This window comes from Pungitius pungitius, chromosome 18, assembly GCF_949316345.1.
Source record: "Pungitius pungitius chromosome 18, fPunPun2.1, whole genome shotgun sequence".
NCBI lineage: Eukaryota > Metazoa > Chordata > Actinopteri > Perciformes > Gasterosteidae > Pungitius > Pungitius pungitius.
Window position 1 is genome coordinate 11,116,900 of NC_084917.1, and position 20,814 is coordinate 11,137,713.

Genomic DNA, 20,814 nt, shown 5'->3' on the forward strand with positions numbered 1-20,814 from the left:
ACCAATCTCAGCTCTTGCATTTCCCCCCCCTTTGTGTGTCTGATGCCATTCTTCCCCATTTTGATCACCAGGCCTTTTGAATTTTCCAGAGGGTTGCAAACTGCCAGGTTTCATAGGCTGCCATCAGTTCTTATCAGAGGATTAAGCCTCGTCTTCAGCGATGGCTGATGCCTGCTGATACACCCCAAGGCTCACTCTGTCCCAGATTTTTACATCCACTGAAAAAAACCCACAAAAACTACTGTAAAATGCTGTGTGAGGAACCCTCCGTCTCTCTGACTCAGGATCTCTTTCATGCCGTCACCTCCTAAAACACACACACACTCACGCATCGATGACAGATCTAAGGGTTGGAAATCCAGTCTCTTACAAAATACTACTGTGGAGAATCCTTATTTGCCAGCTGACTGGCAGGTACCTGAACAGTGAAGATGACTGAATTCATCTAAATCCACTACTTCTATTCACTAGATAAACACCTCTGCACCTGCTGGGAAGAATAAGAAATTCGAAGAAACAATGAGTAGAGTGCGATTCCACATGGAAGAACATTGACATGATACATCTGTAGGGGAGATGCGGTTATTGATCAGTAAACAGAATTCAGTGACACTGGATGGGGTGTTGAGAACAAAAACACATGTGTGGGTGTGAGTTGCTACAGGTTCAACGGAGGCAATGCAATCCAATCAAGTAAGCTTAGTGTGATTTAATACATCTGTGAGGTTGAAGGCCTGCCAGACACCGTAAATATTTTTGGAAACATTTGGGGTGATGTAATGTTGCCCCTCAGGTAAACACTGTTGGCTCAGCGCTGCCACGTAGAGAAGGGTTTGAAGGTGATCGATTTTCATTTTAACACCTGTCACATCATCAACGTGCACACAACCCAAGGGGAACATTTACAGTGCCAGATGGATCCTTTTCTCCACTTTCCTCCAACATGCATGTAAAACTGTAATCAGAATCAGAATTTAACTCCGTTTTTTCCCTTTCCCTCCACATACTGTATGGTTTACTTAATAAACAAGAAAAAGATTTTAAAAAAGATGAAAACAAGAACAACGCAAAAAGTAAAACATATATAGATATAAATATATCCAATTATATATGCATATTGTCACGTTTGTGCCGAGGTTTTGCCCTCCCGGTGTCCTGCCCCAGACGGAGAGGAGCTTGGTTTACCCTGCTGCCGAGGTATCTCGAATCCACAGCAAAAGGCCAACAAATCACATTGTACATCTTTCTAAAGCTCTGTTTCCGGAAATGAAACTCCCAAATGCCGCACGTTTAAACCAAATCTAATATCAATATATATATATATATTCATATATACATATGAATAACTTAACATAACTTAAAACTTAAAACATATACAACAGAACCAACAATGAAATTGAGGTTTTGTGCAAATGGAGGTGCAGTGTGACTGATTAAATGACCTCAGGGAGACGGCCTGAGGGGAGAAAGAGTTGGTTTTGTTATACAGTGCTCTGTAGCGACTTTAAAACAAGGCCCAACAGGGTTTTAGTGTATGTCTCATGTTGAAATGAAGGGCCACTTTCATGGCAGAGAACAGTACACAGTCCACAGATATCAATACGTCTTCAGATCAAACAGCTTCATCCTCTGCTCACGGGGAAGCTGAGCGGTCTGAAGTCATATTGATATACCCTGTTGGGCCTTGTTTTAAAGTCGCTTTCACCACTTGCTGCAAGGACATATTTAATCACACCTAGATCCGGCCCAGGTTTCTGAAGACGTTTGTGGCCAATGGGGGAGCTTCTTAGTCTCTTTATAGAGGAGGCCCGGTAGTCCACTTACTTTAGGATTTTTATTTTCTCTGCTTAGCCCTATGAGCTGGTGGCTCAAAGAAGGGAAAGAAGCTTCTGTAGAGACTTAATGCAACACCAGACCTATTCATCGTTTCCAGCTAGCGCTAGGCTTGTAAATAACGATTACAATAATTGGTACTAAAACACTAAAATAAAAGTAATGTATGTAATGTTTAATTAAATTCTGAGGTGGAATAACACAGAAGCAAAGTGAGAATTACACGCTTGCTTATATAAACACATGGTCTAATTAGTTCATGGGTGGACTATATTTAGCTTACTAATCCTGTCATGCATTTCATTAGTGATCAATTTGGAAACGTTCTGTGCTCTTTGTGGCCTCATAGGTGCTCTTCAGCACCACAGACAGCGACACAGAGCACATCTGGATATTTAGCATCTTCTCAAGGAAGCAAAAAGCGTGGAACAGAAGTTGATCACATGCAGGCAGCCGTCCTTACAAAGTGAGTCTTTGTCTCATTTCCATTTGATGTGTTGGGATGTACTGTATAGTTTTCTGGATTCAGCACTTAACAACAGCAGGAAAACAGGAAACACCTACCGATTAACTGATGGCTTTCTTTACACGTATAAATAACATCTTTCACACACTCTCTCTCTCCTTAAAACTAAACCTTTCCACATCAAGTCATAAAACATGGATCTACTTACTCTGGCTAGTGTATAACTCTGTTCAGTAGGACTACCCTTCACTGTCTTTAAATTATTCCATAACCAAAAGAGTAGATTCCACACTCTGTGGGATGAGAAGAAGACGGACTGAATCATCCATTTACGACTGAGCCCCCCCCCACGTGGTTTTAACACCATATAGCGACCACCTCTTAAGACAGTACGATTCGAAACGTTTCAGTTAGTTATATGGAGGACGCATATTTTTGTCATTCTAAAATTTCTGAATATGTTGTGTGTTAACTATGTCTTATGTGAGGATTGAAAATGTGTGAATGGAATTTCTTTGGGCTATGGGACTTTTTTGCCACTGACATATTTTGGATAAAAAAAAGTATGAACGCTAACAATGAAAAAGAATCACTGCACAAGTAATTATTGGCGATTTACTCAAGATTAGTGCACGGTGCGTTATGAAGCTAGAAGACAAAACAACAGGAGGCGGCGAGTAATCTTTCATACATATATTTCTGTAGAAAACCATATATTTACCTTTTTACATGTTTTATACAGTACTTACAGCATTTATACATGAATACATAGCAATATACAGCATTAAAGTCAGTGCTTTACTAATTGCATTTTCAGAATGTCAAAGTTTTAGCAGTTGAGAATGAATTTCTTCACGATAAATCCTTCAATTTGCACCACTTACAGTCTGGTTTCATTTCTTGTTAGTAGGTGAAAAGTGTTCTACTCTCCAAGGACTTCACAACAAAAGTACTACAAAAGTAAGTCAAACAGTTCCTGGAGTTGGTCGTGAGATCCGCACACTAAATAAATATGTGTTGCCTAATAATTAAACAGTAACATTTGAAGTCTGGATAACAGGCTTATTTTAGCTTTGTGTCATACTTAAATACATTACTGTCCCCTCATAACAGTCCCACCCAGTTGGTGGCGCAAGCACCCACTTGTCAGTTTTAGATCTGCCGGTGATTAAAATTGAAAAAGTTTTCTACACAATGTCAGATTTAGTTTGAACATTATTTTTGTCTGAAGGAATCGTTCGGACAATGGAAACATCCTCTGTAATATGTAATATAACTTTAATTGAATTTGAAATGGGATTAATTTACTCCTTCGGTTTGCAATAAAATCCTTCAATACCAGTGCTATCGTTATTTGTAACACACGCAATGAGCGAATGTCTCGGTGGTCGGCTTTCGTATGAAAAGGACACGCTGTCTGAACAGCCGTGTTTCAGAGCATGACTCATTAACACACCTGCCAATGACCAAAAGAACCCAGTGGCTTCATATTTCAACAGCTCACTACAACATCAGCCATCCACTCCGAGATGCACTTTGATCAAACACGTGACAAACCCCAGAAGCACAATGTCTTTTTGAAAATGAAAGCTTGACTGGATAGAGTTCAACAGTCACAGTTCAAGGGTCTCTTCAACAGTAACACTGTTAATTCCACCCGATTTTACTTTATTTAAAATAAATAAAACCGTATTTTTGTCATGTGTGCCGGGGATGGTCTCGCTGTGTCACATCAACGCGCTTTGGGCCGGTTGATACATGTCACACAAGCAGGGTCTTGACTTGGCCACTTCAGTGCGGACACAACGTCACCGACCCACAGGTTACCACGGTTGCTGCTGGACATGGCGCTTGGTGCCATGTGCTGGTGTGCAACCGCAGTCCTTCTCTTCTGAACAGTCTTGAACTGTCCTGAAAGGCTCTCCGCTCCTCTTCGGTTCGACAGCGCTGATCAGCGGCCTGGCGTCTTCACGTAGGGCTTCTGGAGCCGCAGCGAGCCGTGGTGAGGGAGGGGATGCTTGTGGTAGTGTTCGATCACGGCTGAGAGAGAGGTGAAGGGCACTTCGTTGTCCAGAAATATACGGTCCTCCTGGCAAAGACACAGAAGCCTTTTGAATGCTGCAGATTGCATACGTTGTCGGTCTGCCTGACCTCTGAACACAAATTGTAAGTAAGAGAGTATAACAGCGGGCTAAAAGCAGGGCTCACCTCTTCAAACAGTCGGTAGTTCCTGGCTTTGCAGATACTGGCGTCCCACACCACCAGCACCTGGGAAACACACCACAAGGATTTTATCAGTCATCAGGATCAGCGGATGTTTTGACTTAAATAGACTATTAGTAACACAGATTTATTAAGACATAAGATATCACAGCATCCTGTTATTGCCAACATGACTGAGAAGGCCGACTCCTGCAGACTTATCACAAATATCTTTTTAAATATCTCATTTAGTCTCACAGCTGCATTTCCCTTCATTCGACTCATCTCAAGACATGACATAAGAATGCACATGTGGCCACATATGGTACTCTGTGGACAGAAGTCCAATCCATAGCTGCGAATCTCATTATACACTTTTTTATGATCCCACAACAGCTTTTAATTATTGGTTTTTACCTTTGATGTTTTGGTTACAGAGTTTCGGATGCAGTAGAGTCCGTCCTGTGGAGGGAGGCGGCTCTCTCTGAACATGCTGCAGGTAAAAAACATCATGTCAGGTTACAGGTCATCACTACGCACACTTACTCACATCTCATCACTCATCAACTTACTTTTCTATAAAGCAGGATTCAGTGGTATCAATGAACACAGAGTCTGGCAGCAGCACCTGCAGATAGAAAAACCTGGTTGAATACAATGTGTCTATTGGAGCACTGGCTCAACCCTTCTGAGTCTGCGGCACACGTTTTCATTTTTGATCAAAACAAAAATCATATGACTTTGTTTATTTTCTGCAAAGAACATATTTTATCGACCGCAGACGGTAAACCCCTCTTTACATTTATATTGCATACATGGTGTTTGTTCCCACTGAACCTGTGGCAAATACGTAGGTCCTTTTTACCTTTCAAGCTACAAGTCTACACTGGGAAACCTGATGGAGGACACGGTGAGAAAAATCTAGGGATGAGAATTGTCCTGGACTCAGGGACTCAGGGGACACAACATCATGCAACAGTTTCTTTACGTCATACACGCTGGGACAGGATCTCCTAAAAGGAAGCTGACCATGGTGAGAACCACTTATTTGCTGTTTATGTCTGTTGAGTTTTGTTCAACATAATATTGTTAGATTGGGTTGAATTAAAAAGCCCTGAATGGCCACCTTTCACATGATTTTGTTGTAGGCCTTAAATCCCGGGAATTTAATCCGGTTTTAGATTTCTCTAAAGGTGATAATCTTTACATCAGTAAACCTGGTCAACCTGGTCACGTCTCAACGTGACAATCTGGGACAAAGAAATGTCTTAGATTCAGAGAATTGTTGCAGCCTGCGGCAACATCTACGTGAGCGGCGGTTGATGCAGGTCAACATCAGTTGTGACATCACTTTGGTCGCTCTTACGTCCTCGTAGTCGTCGTCAGACTCCTCCCCTCCGCTGCGCTTGTTCGAGTCTGGTTTCCACCTCGACTCACTGGGCGTCTCGTCTCCCAATGAACGGAAGCTCTGGCCATCGGGAGATGCTCTTCTGAGGAGGGTGAAAGCATCTTAGTGTGACATCTTGGACCTGATCAACCTTCAACGTCAATGCTCTCTGAAGAGCTTTAGTCCAACTTACTGTAGTGGGGTTCCCGGCGGCTTGGGCGTGTCTGCGAGCAGGGGGGGTTTGAATATTGGAGGAGGAGGTTTGGGTATCCCAGGCTTATTGAGAAGTCCAGGTTTAAGTAGAGGAGAGAGTGCAGGGGGGCCGTGCAGTGGTGGGTGACTGGAGGGTGTCGCGGGTCTGGGGGAGGACCCTCCAGTGCCACACGGGGGAGGTGGGCTCGGCTTGCTGCGGTGATTGGCCACGACCCCGTGGAGGTTGTTGCCCATTGATTGGCTCCCACCAGAATTAAGGGGGCAGTGGGCGGGACCGTTCACGACCATCCTGGGCCCTAATTTCTCACAGATAGGCAGAGTGGCGGGGGTTTGGACCGACACGGCCGGCAGAGGCCGCCAGTCTCTCTTGTTACCCCCAGGTCCCCCGATGGATGTCACCCTGCACGGGGGGGATATTTTGGCGTTGGGGGGAGGAGGAGGCGGGGGGGTGGAAGACACCGACCTGTGCGGGAGGGATGTCAAGGGAGGGGGAGGGGGGGTTCCTTTGTAAGGGTCCTTCGTTATGGATGGAGGGAGGAAAGAGGGCGGGGGCTTTTTGGGGAGCGGACTGGTTGGGATTCTGTGTAGTGGCGGGACGGGGGGAGGAGGGCCTTTGTGGAAAGCCGGACTGGAGTCTTGACGTTGATGAAATGATACCGGCACCGGGGGTGGGGGGTAGGAGGGGGGCGGGGCCGTGGGTCGACCTAAAAATATTTTTAAAAAAGAAATCAGGCTAGTTTTGCTATTTTGGTTTATTTGTTTTTTGTGTAAAATTGTGGACACAACGTTCCTACAGCACAGCTACCTGCATTTTTAATGCGACTGAATACAATACAAACAAACCACAAAGACAGCACAGAATACACTTTCACTACCATCAAGGGGTTTCCCTTAATACATACATTTTATAGACAGTCTGTGCTTAGTTCACCTCAAACTCCTTAGTAAGTCAATTTTAGTTCATTTTACCTTAAATTCAAATTGTAACAAAGTAAGTAAGTAACAAAAACCACATGGGCTCTGGGTGTCCAGGTGTGACCTTTGACCTCAGTTGAAGTTAATTGTGCGGTTCCCTCTACTGTATCCGGTACGATATGTACGAGTAAGCTAAAGTGGTGTGTTGGTGTGCGTGGGGTTGCGTGCGTGTGTGTGTGTGTGTTTGTGTGTGATTGTTGGCGTCACCTGTGCATTTGGATGTACAGTCGCTGTCCGGCTCCAGATAGTCATCTTCATCGTCATCATCGTCATCGTCTCCATATTCTACACACAGAAAGAACAAATACAAGTTTAATGAAGCACAACTGCAATGCGTGTGTCTACTATATTTGATATTTGGTCCATATTATATATATATATATATATGGTCTTACCATCTTCTGCATTATCAACGTGGTGTTTTATATCCATGAGCGTCTCAATCGTTCCGTAGAACTTTTCTGCATCTGAATCGCAGTCACTGTGGCAAAAAAACAAAGGTCCTCATGAATGTGTAATGTGTTCAGAAAAAGGTTGGAACGTGGTGGATTTCATTGGCTGTACGTTCATGACATTGCATTAATAAAACATTGATTCATAACATGCAATCTGAAAGCTTTTTTCCCACCAGCATGTCTGCCCATTCAAACTAGCCGGCTCATTTTCAAGGTACCAAGTTAGCTGACCTTAAAACATTACGATTACTGACGCCATAATTTCACATGCAAAAGTTATTTTTGATTTATCTTTGATTGTGTTATTTACTATACTGTTTTAGGAGTTCGTATGTAACAAAAGTAATTTCTGTCAAATCACAAAAAACTGAAGAAGAAAAATTGATATATATATACAGGACTGTCTCAGAAAATTAGAATATTGTGATAAAGTTCTTTATTTTCTGTAATGCAATTAAAAAAACAAAAACGTCATGCATTCTGGATTCATTACAAATCAACTGAAATATTGCAAGCCTTTTATTCTTTTAATATTGCTGATTATGGCTTACAGCTTAAGAAAACTCAAATATCCTATCTCTAAATATTAGAATATTATGAAAAAGTATACTAGTAGGGTATTCAACTAATCACTTGAATCGTCTAATTAACTCGAAACACCTGCAAGGGTTTCCTGAGCCTTGAAAAACACTCAGCTTTGTTCAGTAAACTAAATCCCAAGTATGGGGAAGACTGCTGATCTGACTGCTGTCCAGAGGACCATCATTGACACCCTCCATCAGGAGGGTAAGACACAAAAATAAATTTCTCAAAGAGCAAGCTGTTCACAGAGTGCAGTTTCAAAGCACATCCACAAAAAGTCTGTTGGAAGGGGGAAATGTGGCAGGAAACGCTGCACAACCAAGAGAGATGAGCGCAGCCTTAACAGCATTGTGAAGAAGAGTCGCTTCCAGAAATTGGGGAGCTTCAAAGACAGTGGACTGAAGCTGGAGTCCAGGTATCAAAAGCCACTGTTCACAGACGTGTCCGGGAAATGGGCTACAATAGCCGTATTCCCATGGTCAAGCCACTTCTGAACTCAAGACAACGGAAGAAGCGTCTGACTTGGGCTATGGAAAAGAAGCACTGGACAGTTGCAGAGTGGTCCAAAGTCCTCTTTTCAGACGAAAGCAAGTGTTGTATTTCATTTGGAAGTCAAGGCGCCAGAGTCTGGAGAAAGGCTGGAGAGGAGCAAAATCCAAGTTGCTTGAAATCCAGTGTGAAGTTCCCACAGTCAGTGATGGTTTGGGGAGCCATGTCAGCTGCTGGTGTTGGTCCACTGTGTTTCATCAAGTCCAGAGTAAATGCAGCTGTGTACCAAGAGATTTTAGAGCACTACATGCTTCCGTCTGCTGAAAAGCTCTATGGAGATGAGGATTTCATTTTCCAGCATGATCTGGCACCTGCCCACAGTGCCAAAACCACCAGTAACTGGTGTACTGACCATGGCATTACTGTCCTCGATTGGCCTGCCAATTCCCCTGACCTGAACCCCATAGAGAATTTGTGGGGTATTGTGAGGAAGAAGCTCAAAGACACCAGACCCAACAATGCAAATGAGCTAAAGGCCGCTATTGAAGCATCCTGGGCATCCATAAAACCTCAGCAATGCCACAGGCTGATTGCCTCCATGCCACGCCGCATTGATGCAGTAATCCGTGCAAAAGGATTCCCAACCAAGTACTGAGTGCATTAATGGACATTGTCAAATGCTTGATTTTGTTTTGCTGTTATAAATCTTTTTTTTTACTTGGTCTGAGGAAATATTCTAATATTTAGAGATAGGATATTTGAGTTTTCTTAAGCTGTAAGCCATAATCAGCAATATTAAAAAAATAAAAGGCTTGCAATATTTCAGTTGATTTGTAATGAATCCAGAATGCATGACATTTTTGTTTTTTTTTAATTGCATTACAGAAAATAAAGAACTTTATCACAATATTCTAATTTTCTGAGACAGTCCTGTATATATAGTGAAAGGCTAATCAATGAGTTGCAAATGCTCCTGATAAATGTATGACAGCGTGACACGGAGCCTGCAGTGTGCCATTTACCTGGGAAAGTGGGCCTCTTTTCTCTCGTTATAGTGATCGATCTCTCTCCGCAGGTATCGCATCCATTTCTGTAAATAGAATCATAATACATAGTTTGAAGAGTATAAACATATGAAATAACAGGGAATGACTTTTGCCAGCAGACACTTTGTGATAGTTAATATATGGCTATCAACAAACATATCAACTATCATAATAATTCAAGTCATAAAAGCTTATAGTATAGTTTAAAACTATTCTCACATGGTGCCATTACATATGTGAGGACGGGCACGTTTTTTCTCACCCTCCTCTCGTCCTCGCTGGCTGCAGAGAAAAGCCACGTCCTGTGTTTTTTACTAAAGTGGACAATCTTGAAGGGAAACACATTGCTGGACGTCGTCTCCTCTGCTGCTCTAATTACTCTGTGCAGGAGGATAAATGTGTTTCGGTCAGACAAATTCTTTACAATTAAAATGAAAATACACCCATTAGTCTAACGCGTGGTACTCTTTGTGCAAGTGATTGCACTCCATCTTAAGCCAAGCCATGGCCAGCCATTATATTTTGGGTAATTATGTACTGGACACTTGTATACTGGCACTGACCTGTTGTAGCCGTTGAGCGAGAACGCCCCCTGGGGTGCAGGCGAGGTACTGCTCTTAAAGTAGTATATGCAGCCCTTGTGGATGATGATGTACCTCAGAGGCCCTGGAAGACAGGAAACATGCACTCAAATAATCTGGCGTTGAGACATATTCTGGGACATTCCGCCACCCACCCACGCCTAGCCTTGTTTTTGTGAACTCACATTTCAAGAGGCTGAACTGGCTGCCTCCCTTCTTGTGGAGGTATCCCGAAGCGGACACTCCCCCGGGCATGGTGAGGAGGTTCTGAGCCCCAATGGCCGGCATCGGCACAGGCCATGATGTCTCTGGAGATGACATGGTTCTGCACAGAGAGGAAAAGAGAGCCGCCCTTGTTATCATTATTGAATCATAAAAACTACAGCGAATCACTTCATTAGAATTGATAACCTTAATGTATTCCCTATCTTACAATAGTACTCTCACATAACTTTCATTAGCATATGTGGGAGCAGGCTGTGTGTTTGGCGAGGTAATCAGCTGGTTGACCAGTAAGGGAAGAAAATGAAGTTGCAAACCGGAAACAATTGGGTACGTTTTCCTTGTTGTGTCATGTCAGATAGAATTGGCCTTAAATACAATATGAACAAATAAGACGTGCACGACAGCAAAAACACCTAATTGGCCATTTGAATTACATTTTTTCCAAACGTCGGAATTGATTTGGCTGATCGTAAAGTCAAGCGATTGCAATTGAGGATGTATTATTGAATTGAGATATTTATTTACACCTTTATAAAACGATGCTTCAAAATGCGCATGAAAATAGAAGCGTGTCAAAACCACAACAATGACATCATGCTTTAAATGGAGCTGTGTATGTACTTAGAGGCTCTATAAAACGGAAGATGGAAAGTTGAAGAAAAATCCAAAGGCCGAGACCTGAGATCCGATCCAATGACCAAACACAACACAATCAACCGTTTAAGAGCAAATTCTCTCAATGACTGATCCCTCATGATCTCGCAACACAACATAAGACAAAGTTAACAATCTTAACTGATTTGTTTTCATCCCATAAGTTGATCAAATGTAAGATGTCTCTTTTTTATAAAGTCAACCGCTTACGGCGCCAGGTGCAGGAGTGACCTGCTCAGGTGTTGCCTACCTGCTGCTGAGCCTCCTGCTGATGCTCCGAATGGCAGCGCTGTCCCTCAACAGGCTGACCGTGGACGCCAACGGCGAGCAGGTCCAAAACAACGACAAACCCGTCTCCTTTTCTTTCTGTCCTCAATGGGTTCGCTGTTTTGCCACGTCCAAAAATAGAGACTGACAGGGAACTGGCTTTCTGTCGCTCTGCCTCCTGAGTCACGCTCTCTTTTTCATTTCACTCTCTGAAGTTTTCTCCATCGCGGCCCATCGCTCTCGCTCATGTTGCCCTTGTTGATTCCTATCTCTCTCAGCCTCCCTTGCACATAAACACACTCAAACTGAGATAGTGTACTGACACATTTACAGATTCGTACGTGCACACACACAGACACACACACACAGTTCAGACAGGAAACGACACGTGTTCAAAGCGTTCGGTTTGTGTGTGTGTGTGTGACAGGGAGAGCAGTAGTCAAAATAAACATCTAAAGTGAATTTAAAGTGTTTATGTATTACTTCCAGTCTATCAACGGCATCTACTGACCCCAGAGGACGAGAGAGGGAGTGGTTTGCGTGTGGTGTGTGTGTGTGTGTGTGTGTGTGTGTGTGTGTGTGTGTGTGTGTGAAATCCCGGAATGAAGAACTCGGGATCTCTTGCCAAAATCCACTCCCTTTTGCTGAGATAAAAACCTGCAGGGATGGTTGTGTACTGAAACGTGTCTGCCTTCCCCACACCTGTTTCATACATGAGGAGCACCTTGACATGCAGGCTGACTAGCTGAGGTGATTGCACTCCAGGGATTTCTCATGTCAAAGTCAGCTGTCGTAACAGTGATGACATCATACTGGCGAGAATAACAGATTATCGCCTTTCTGTTTCGAATTTGAGCAATTTCAACAATCTTGTAATTCCCGCAGCGGAGGAGAAGCACAAAAGCCTGGAGAGACGCCAGCATTTTAAACTGCGTTTTCCAGTAAATCTTACATTTCCCGGTCTGGCCAGCAAACAAGCGATGTCCCCGGTCTTCCACCCTGCTCCGAATACCCAAACACTTCCAATTTGAGTCAAGCAAAAACAAGCAATGTTGTGTCAGGTTTGGGGAATTAAAGAAGTGGAGGAACATAAATTAGAAACATGGGAGTGTGTACAGAGAGAGTGGGGAGAGTGGAGCAGAAAGACACCACAAGTCACTGAGGTGGAGCTGCTCCTCGTTTCTGACCGGTGTGTGAACTGTGTGTGTGTGTGTGTGTGTCTGCGAGGACTTCAAGAAGATATACAAAGGCTATGGTGTTGGTTGCTCCCTGATACCAACCCCCCCCCCCCCCCCTCCCCCTCCCTCCTCCCACACACACACACATACACACAAACACACACTTTAAAGTTGCAGGTCTACAATTCAGTCCTGCCCGCCTTCAGCAATTTATCGCGCTGATTTTATTGTAAGCCTTGAGTCACAAGAATCTAGGGATACTCCATTGATGAATAAACCTGGTCAGAGGAGGTCGAAGTCCACCAGCTACTTATCAGTAATGAAAAGGATTCCTCGAAGTGGTACTGAAGCAACACGACTGCGCCACGGGGACTTCCATGTTTTTTAAAGGAAGTGGCCTGAAAGTCTACGTCTCAGCGACGTTTCCATGAACAGAGGAGAGAGAGAGAGAGAGATCTGCTCTGATGAACAAAAGGAAGGAGTGCCGCTTACTGCTGTCACTGCTGTCATGACAACTGCCACTCCAACCGTTTACAGCCCACTTGTTATCTGTGACTTTCCAACTGTGCTGTCAGTGTATCTCGCTGTTTACAGTTCAGCTGACAGGTCAACGGCTCTCAGCGTGGGCCCACTTGTCCTTTACGTTGGAATTACGAATGTGATGAAGCTTTTATCCTTTTCAGTGCTTCAATGGACTCTGACACATTTGGGGATTTTAATTACAGCCTGTAGTTCTCAGAGTACAACTTAGAATGTAGTTCAATGTGTCCTACATGTATTATTTTACAATGACATCGTTGTAAACATTTTAGTTAAATATTTCTACCATTATAACAAACTATGGTTTTTATTTCATAATACAATACTATAATACTAAAAAAACGTTTTTGTTGTTGTAATGTTAAATATTTTCACAAATATGTTACTACCATAAAACTAGTTTAATAAATATTTTTCTTCATTCCAGAAAATACCAAATATGGCTTTGTCCTCCATCCTGAACGGAGGTTTGTTAGCCGGAGATGCTAATCACAGAGCAGCTGTTTGTCAGGAAGGGAAGGACATACCAGACCCATTCAAACCCATTTCCTCCCTGGACACACAGATGCAGACACGACGTACAACAGCGTCTGGGTTCAACTCAAAGTGCTGTTGAGTTTTGAGCTTTCGACTCTGTGGTGTGGCCGTGGGAGCTGGCGTCCAAGACAACTACTAACTACTGGTTAATTGTCTTTGACCAGTATGTGTAATCTCGTTTTTCTGATGAGATTGGGGAAGCTGCTGAAATATCTAACTTACAGAGAAGAAAGGCTTCATAAGAATAGACTGTCAACAGCTGAAATATAAGCTTGCACAGCAGTGTGATGGAAAGCCCACGGTGATTGACATGGACAGCTTTAATTTAGGGTTTGTACATCCGTATCAGATGAAAAGAGGCCAATAAAAGTGGGGTAAGCACAGAAAACCAGGAGTTGATTGTTCCAAAATGTCACCCTCTCACACTGAAAGAATCAGTGTTTGTAAATAAGAAAAACACATTGCGCCGTATTTCCATTTCCATTTTGTGCTAACACAATCTACATGCCTGAGATATGATTATTATTATGTAAATGCAGGCTATATGTACGTCTGCAGGCCTATGATCAATGCACCCCAAGGGGAAATCCCATTTTGTTCCATTGAAAAAAACTCTCATTTCAATCATTGTCGTCATTTTGACACAATCTGTGCATTATAAAAACTGTAGAAATATGACAAAGTCTGACAATTCCTGCGCTTTCAAGTGATTCGATTCAGAATCACCGATCGGCCGACCGACCGGTCTGCGTGACACGTCTCCCAAACGTGTGCACGGGGAAATAGCTGTAATTTTGCATGAAGTCGAAGAGCTTTTACACATTTAAGAACACCTGTCATGGTGTGATGTTGTGGCTTAGAGATCCTCCTCAAGTGCAACGAGAGAATTGTGTGCGCTCAAGCCTCGGAGCTGATCGTCAGGCCACCGTAGCGCCCGTCGCTGACTCAACGCACGCACAACACACAACCGCGAGCTGATGTAAAGGTCGCAGCGAAAACCGCTGTCCGAGCTGCAGCGCATGCACTACAAACCCCCCCCCCCCCCCCCCCCCCCCCCCCCCGGTCCAGGAAACACAAACCGCCACGCAGAGCGTGCATTCTCTTCCTGTTCAACACCCCCCTCGAAGGGCCGACCACTGCGGTTCCTCCGCTGCCGTTCAGCCTCACATGTTCACAGCCGCTTAGAACACACAAATAGAAAAGTAAAGAGTCAGAAGCTTTAAAGAGGTACATCTCAAGTGTTTGCTTTCACTTTGCTTTCCCATCCACGCGGATGGTTGACCGGGCCGGAGACAGAGCGCCATTGGAGGGAAATCCAGAAATCTGAATACCTGTTTTGAAAAGGGATTTTTTATAGATTTGAAGTAAGGACAGATATTGGCTGTTGTTTTTTGGATGTAAAGTCCGTCGGTGGTTATGAGTCAGACAGGTTGAGAAACACTTTCACAGGTTTCATGCCTGTCATTGCCCGCTACATTTTGGAAGAATCAAAACTTGTGTTTTTTGTAATCTGCCAAATGATGTCATTTACACACACACACACACACACACACACACACCTCCGGGCATCGAGCTTATTGAAATTGTGTACGTGGCTCCCCCCACGTAGCATCACTACCGCGTGTCCAAATATGGCAATTGTACTCTACAGGAACTGGCACACTTCCATGATGGCCACAGTCCACTCTCAGACCACACACACACACACACAATCCACAAAGAGAAAAACACCTGTAAGAACAATAATAGTCAATTAGAAAGAGAAGAGAGGCAGGAACAGAGCATTGAGATTTTGACCCTGACGGCATGCCCCCACTACCCCAGACATAACGGCAGAGGATGAGAACACGTTTCCTGTAAACAAACTGAGGGTTCGCTGAAACAAGAACGGACGTCATTGGAGCACCCTCGTGCGGTCTCATCTGCACTGGAACATAAGAAAAAAATAAAACAGATGGGATTGGTGTCCGAAGCCGGCCCTGCGGCTTTGTTTAGATTTTCCAGTTTGAGTCAAAAATCAATAGAAACTGGAATTGTCGCCTAACGGTTTGCGGCATGTACAAACTCCATTGGAGCATTAGCACTTTGTGCACATACCTGGACACTGAGTTAAACACGCATTAAATGAAAAGGTATTTTAGTGCTGACACGGATGCCAACAGTCTCCCCAAAGCATTAAACTCCTCACAGCGAGATCGCTTTTTCTTAATTAACCTGCTGATCAGGCATGAATCCTCTTCTTGAAGGTCTGGAAGGGGACATCATGCGCTCTCTCAGGTTCAAACTTTTTTTTTCTCTTCTTTTTTGTCCTCCTGATTTATTTTGATCTATTCATTAATTGAAAGATTTTAAACAAACCGCTGAGCTTCATCTCAAATGTGTTCACAGGTTTTCAGCTATCAGAGGATTGTGCGCGTGAAGATCACTTAAAAGAATCTTTTAGGAGAATCTCCTTTTGGAATTAACTCAGCAGAATAAAAAAAAAAATATGGCCAACAATATCTGGCATTTCCAAAGGAGGATATGAGCAACTGCATGGCCGATTGTAATCAGGCGTCATTCAGTATAATGACCTCAAAAGTACAGAGGTTTAATGCTCTCTTACCTTCCTCTTTCTGTGTTTCAGCCTCTCCGCTCTGCTGCAGTAGATTCTGTCTCTATAATAGCAGACTGCCTCCTTCATATGAGGAAAATGAACTTCTCTCATCCATGAGGGTTTATTTTAGTTTTTGATTGCAGTGTTTGTCTGCACACTGACTTGACACCGAGAGTGTAACATGATGCATGTAGCATCTCTGCTCCCTACTCGAGTTGGACATTGCTCAGTACGGTTGTGAGCAAAGTTTCACATCCGGTGAAAGGGCGCCACTGTTGCAAACGCATCGCGAGAAATTGCGTGTGTGTTTACTTCTGACCGCTTGACTACCTCAAAGAACCATCTGGTTGTCAAAACTGGAGGCTGAGTGGTGTTAGAATGTAAAAAGACGCCATCAAGTGAACAATCTATGGCAACAACACACATTTTTACATGATAATAAAATAGTTTTGTGAAAACATTAGAAGAGAACTTCACTGAGGAAAATGAGTGATGACAGGAACTCTATCAGTTACTTCATTAAACTCGTATAATGGGGAAGAAACTTTAACAAATCAAACCACTACATATAAAGTACATCTCCAACAGAGTGCAGTTGCAAAGCCCAGCATATACCTACTTTATTAAAAAACAACTCTAAATGCCTGATACCTGAAGCTATAAGATGCCGAAAGACACCAAACTATCAACAGTTCTTAGAGGTGGCCGTTAAGGACACCCTCCAGTCAGCTTTTCTGGGAATAAAGCCAAACATAAAGTAACAACAAATGTACATGCCGAGAGCCAAAGATGAAGTCACAGAGTGGGAATTGAACTTACATGACATCCCGCTGTTCTCGAATACACATCCTGACATTGGGCTTGGAGCTCCGCGCAAACGACTTGTTCTTCCTCAAGGATGGAGCGGACATGTCGGTGGACATGAAGGCGGCAGCACAACGCAAGTTACCACCATACTTTTTAAACGCGCTACGTCCGACAGAGTGGATTGGGATGCAGATCCAAGCTGAGGAGGATTTGACTGGCAAGACTTTGAAAAAAAAAATAACAAAGAATACAGCTAAATGCAAGAAAAGATGAAAGAAGTGAACATGAACAGAGTTACTGGAAGGACAGGAACTTGGACGGAAGTTGGTCTGATGTCTGAAGGAAGTCTGTTGGAGGTCTCGAGCCCTGATACTGTCCCAGTGGTTTCCTGAAGCGGCCTCCTCCCCGAGGCCAGACGTCTCATTGGTCGACAGGCTGCAGCTTTTCCTTCCGGTTTCCTCATAGCTACTGTGTGATTGGCTGCCGGATACAAACCACACTATTACACACAGTCACACACGCCTCGCCCAGTCAGACACAGAGGACCCGAGAAAGAGGCTGGGGGGGACTTTCCATCGCTTTAGCCTGGAATGACACAGATAGTCCCGCACACTCGCACCCACACACACACTCACACACACTTATTTTGACATGGTTACAAATCACCTGAAACGTAGCCAGGGTAAATCTGCAGGAAAGAACTTCTGAAATCTGATATGAGTACTGCTTTCTAACTTTCTACTAACCGGGAAGTTTGATTTGAGAAGACACACGACACGAAACCAGTGGAAACGCCCCCAAAACCATCAAGCATGAAAACATAGAACATGGCTTTCGTTAGTGCTCACAGCTGTTAAGTTACCAGCTCGGGACTGTGGTGAAGGCCTGTGGTTACCTGGACACAGGTAGGTGGACAGGTAGACATCACGTCCAAGTTCTGCACTACACTGTATTTATATTCTACCTGTCAATCCATCTTGCTTTCGTGTTAGTTGACTCCAGGCTTATATTTAAAATTTGTATCCTTTTAAATTGGGTTAATATATTTTTACAATGCCTTGTTTTACATTTTTGTATAAATTGTCTTATTGCCTTTCTGTCTAATGTTAAGCACATGAAATGACAGGCGCTATGCACACATTTACCCTGCCAACAGTCTTATGTACACACTCATCATTTTAACAAAAAATAACATTGATATCCTATAAATAAATAATATAATAAATCTGGAAATGCAGTCAAGGGGCTGGAAGACTAGTGTGAAACCACTTTCCAAAGCTAAAGTTTGAAGTTAAACTTTGAAACCACGTCATCTTGCTGCTGAAGCACACGGTTTCACATTGAGGGTCAACAGAGACTCTCTCAGATTAAATGCAGCCCTCTGTTTTCAGCAATTTTTTTTTCTCAATCAAACAAGTGTGATGATCATTCAGATCAGTAACAAAGCCCCAACTACCACATTTCTTATTTAAAACCTGTGAAGTGAGAGTATCTGAGGCGCTGAACTGGACACAGTTTCCGTTTAGTTTTCTCCTCTTCCTTTTTATTCCCCCTCTCTGTTGCGCCTCCCCTGCTGCTGTTTTTTTTGTTTTAGTTCCTCTCTGCCGCCTTGTCTCTTTTTTCCTCGTTGTTGAATGTCTTCAACTAGATAAAAGAGGCATAACTAAACAGACATATTTATTGTATTGGACCATTGTGAGGGGGTCAAGAGCAGTTGCTTCACATCCTTTGGCCATTCACAAAGGCGTTAAGCACTGTCCGGATCAGACGGGTTTGATTCCCATCCCAACACAGTACACAAGCAGTTAGAATGTGACCGAAGTTTGATTTTGGTATGAGCTGTAAAACTGTAAAAAAGTGATTGTCACCCTTGTACTCTTTTGAATTAAATTATAAAAAGTAGTCTACAGGAAAAAGAATAGAGCGACAGAATGACCCCCACTAGAACAAACGCCGCTGAGTGGCTCCAAATAAACCAGGACTCTAAAAGCTTCTTACCACAAACTACTCTGTAAATAAAGAGAGAAAAACAGATCAACACAAAACTGGCCCCAATGCTTTCAGCAGCATACTTCAGCATGGCAACGAACCAGCTGCTTTCAGGGAAACTTCAGTAGGACCCCGCAAAATCACACTATGTCAATACATAACACGGTATAATACATGTGTTCAAAGTTAAACCCCATTAATTAATTGCTAGCAGCCATATTCTGGCAACCATAACTAGGCAGGGTAGTTAAAAAGAAATCCAAAAAATGCCTTCATACTCGGTACGGTAGTGGTAGTCCTAAGCGATGTGCTCTGCCAGCCCTACATTCAAGGGTGGGTTCTGGCCCATCATTAGCTAACAGCATTATGTTAATGACTGACAGGTCCACCGAGCCTCAACGATTCTCTATTTTCTCTCTACACATCCATGAATCGGTCCATTAAAACACAAACAGAAATGAACGACAGAAGGAAAAAAGTAGTACGTAGATATGCAAAGAGCACCTTCACACATGCTCGAGCGACCCCAAAAAGCGCCGTTCTTGTTAAAATGCTCAATTAAACTCACCCATAGAGTGCTGCGTCAGCTGTGTAGCTCTTCTGTCAGTGTCATTGGTGGTTTGAGCCCTGCAGAACTCCGCTTCAGGCTTCTGCCCGGTTCACTTCCTGGCACTTCAGAGCTACTATATGAAATGTCGTGACACCCTCCCTTCAACCACAAGATAAACCGACTGCAGCGATCCACAGACTGGGAGACATAGAAAAACGTTGAGCACAATAATAATAAAATAAAACAAAACACTGCACCGACTGTTTTATTGGGTTTCATTGGACCTGCTTTTCCCCATTTTGCTACTGGGCTGTGACAACGTTTTGTGTGTACGTAGATCGTGTTTCACTGGCTGCAGGACTGCAGCCAGAATGTCATGATCAACTTCCCCTTACGGTGTAGAAGGACCACTCCTTCTCACGCCTGGTCAGCAGTTATGTCACACCCCCCTACACACACACACACACACACACAGAGAATAGTTAACCTGCAGTCTATGCTGCGTCAGGTGATCTCGCCATGAGTGTTAAAAGCTTGTTTGTGTAAAAAGCAGACAGCCTACCCTTCTTCTTGTATTTACGGGGTCCTTTTCGCCACTTTATAGGAAGAGGAAGAGTATATTTACTTCTTTGTGAGAGACGGGGAGTAATCACACACTGTGAGAGCAAGAAGAGTGAATGAAGCCAAACTCACAGCCACCGCAGCCTGCCTGCGTGCAGCGGCTGTGTAGTCTGGCCTTTGTGCTGCTTTGGAGAAATTGGATCACTTTGCCACAAGATAAACACCCATCTTCTAAAACACTAAGATTTAAACAAAAAGTGGAGCTAGCGTTCCGCAGATGCCAAGTAAACCCTTAAAATATTCAAATGAAGCCATATTTACCTCTATCATCCCTCTCTCTCTCTCTCTCTCTCACACACACCCACACACACACACACACACACACATTCACGCTCACACTCAAACCCCTAACTAAAAAGAGCTAAAACAAGAGATTTAATTACCTTTGCTTGGATGAGGGAACATGCAGAAATACAAACGTGCTGGGTTTAAGCTGCTGGCTCATGTGGCTGCTTGATTTAGCAGAAAGCCAGAGAGTTTTAGAGAAAACCATGGACACACCCATACAGCACGGTGAGCACAGCTGTTTCATGAAGCATGAAGCACATGACAGAAGCATTAGAAGAAAGAGTAAAGTACATCTAAGGATGTCCCCTGCAGTAACCCGTCCCAAATGTGTTC

At 43.5% G+C, this 20,814-nt stretch overlaps 1 protein-coding gene across 3 annotated transcripts; it reads right to left on the reverse strand.

The window, feature by feature from the left end:
* Nucleotides 1–2,977: 2,977 nt before the first annotated feature.
* On the reverse strand, nt 2,978–19,897 carry sh3bp2 (SH3-domain binding protein 2). Of its 3 annotated transcripts, XM_037485437.2 has the most exons (14): nt 19,591–19,896; nt 17,046–17,513; nt 10,415–10,554; nt 10,212–10,314; nt 9,911–10,028; nt 9,625–9,692; nt 7,472–7,557; nt 7,284–7,361; nt 6,082–6,805; nt 5,868–5,991; nt 5,074–5,129; nt 4,919–4,994; nt 4,508–4,567; nt 2,978–4,388 (listed from the first exon to the last, which is right to left on the reverse strand). In XM_037485437.2, the coding sequence occupies exons 2-14, from the start codon at nt 17,147–17,149 to the stop codon at nt 4,251–4,253; spliced, it is 1,875 nt and encodes a 624-aa protein (XP_037341334.2). In that variant the 5' UTR covers nt 17,150–17,513; nt 19,591–19,896; the 3' UTR covers nt 2,978–4,250. The 3 variants fall into 3 exon arrangements, with proteins under 3 accessions (XP_037341334.2, XP_037341336.2, XP_037341335.2); XM_037485439.2 differs by lacking the exon at nt 17,046–17,513 and having other exon boundaries at nt 19,591–19,897; XM_037485438.2 differs by lacking the exons at nt 17,046–17,513; nt 19,591–19,896 and adding an exon at nt 11,359–12,641.
* Nucleotides 19,898–20,814: the final 917 nt, after the last annotated feature.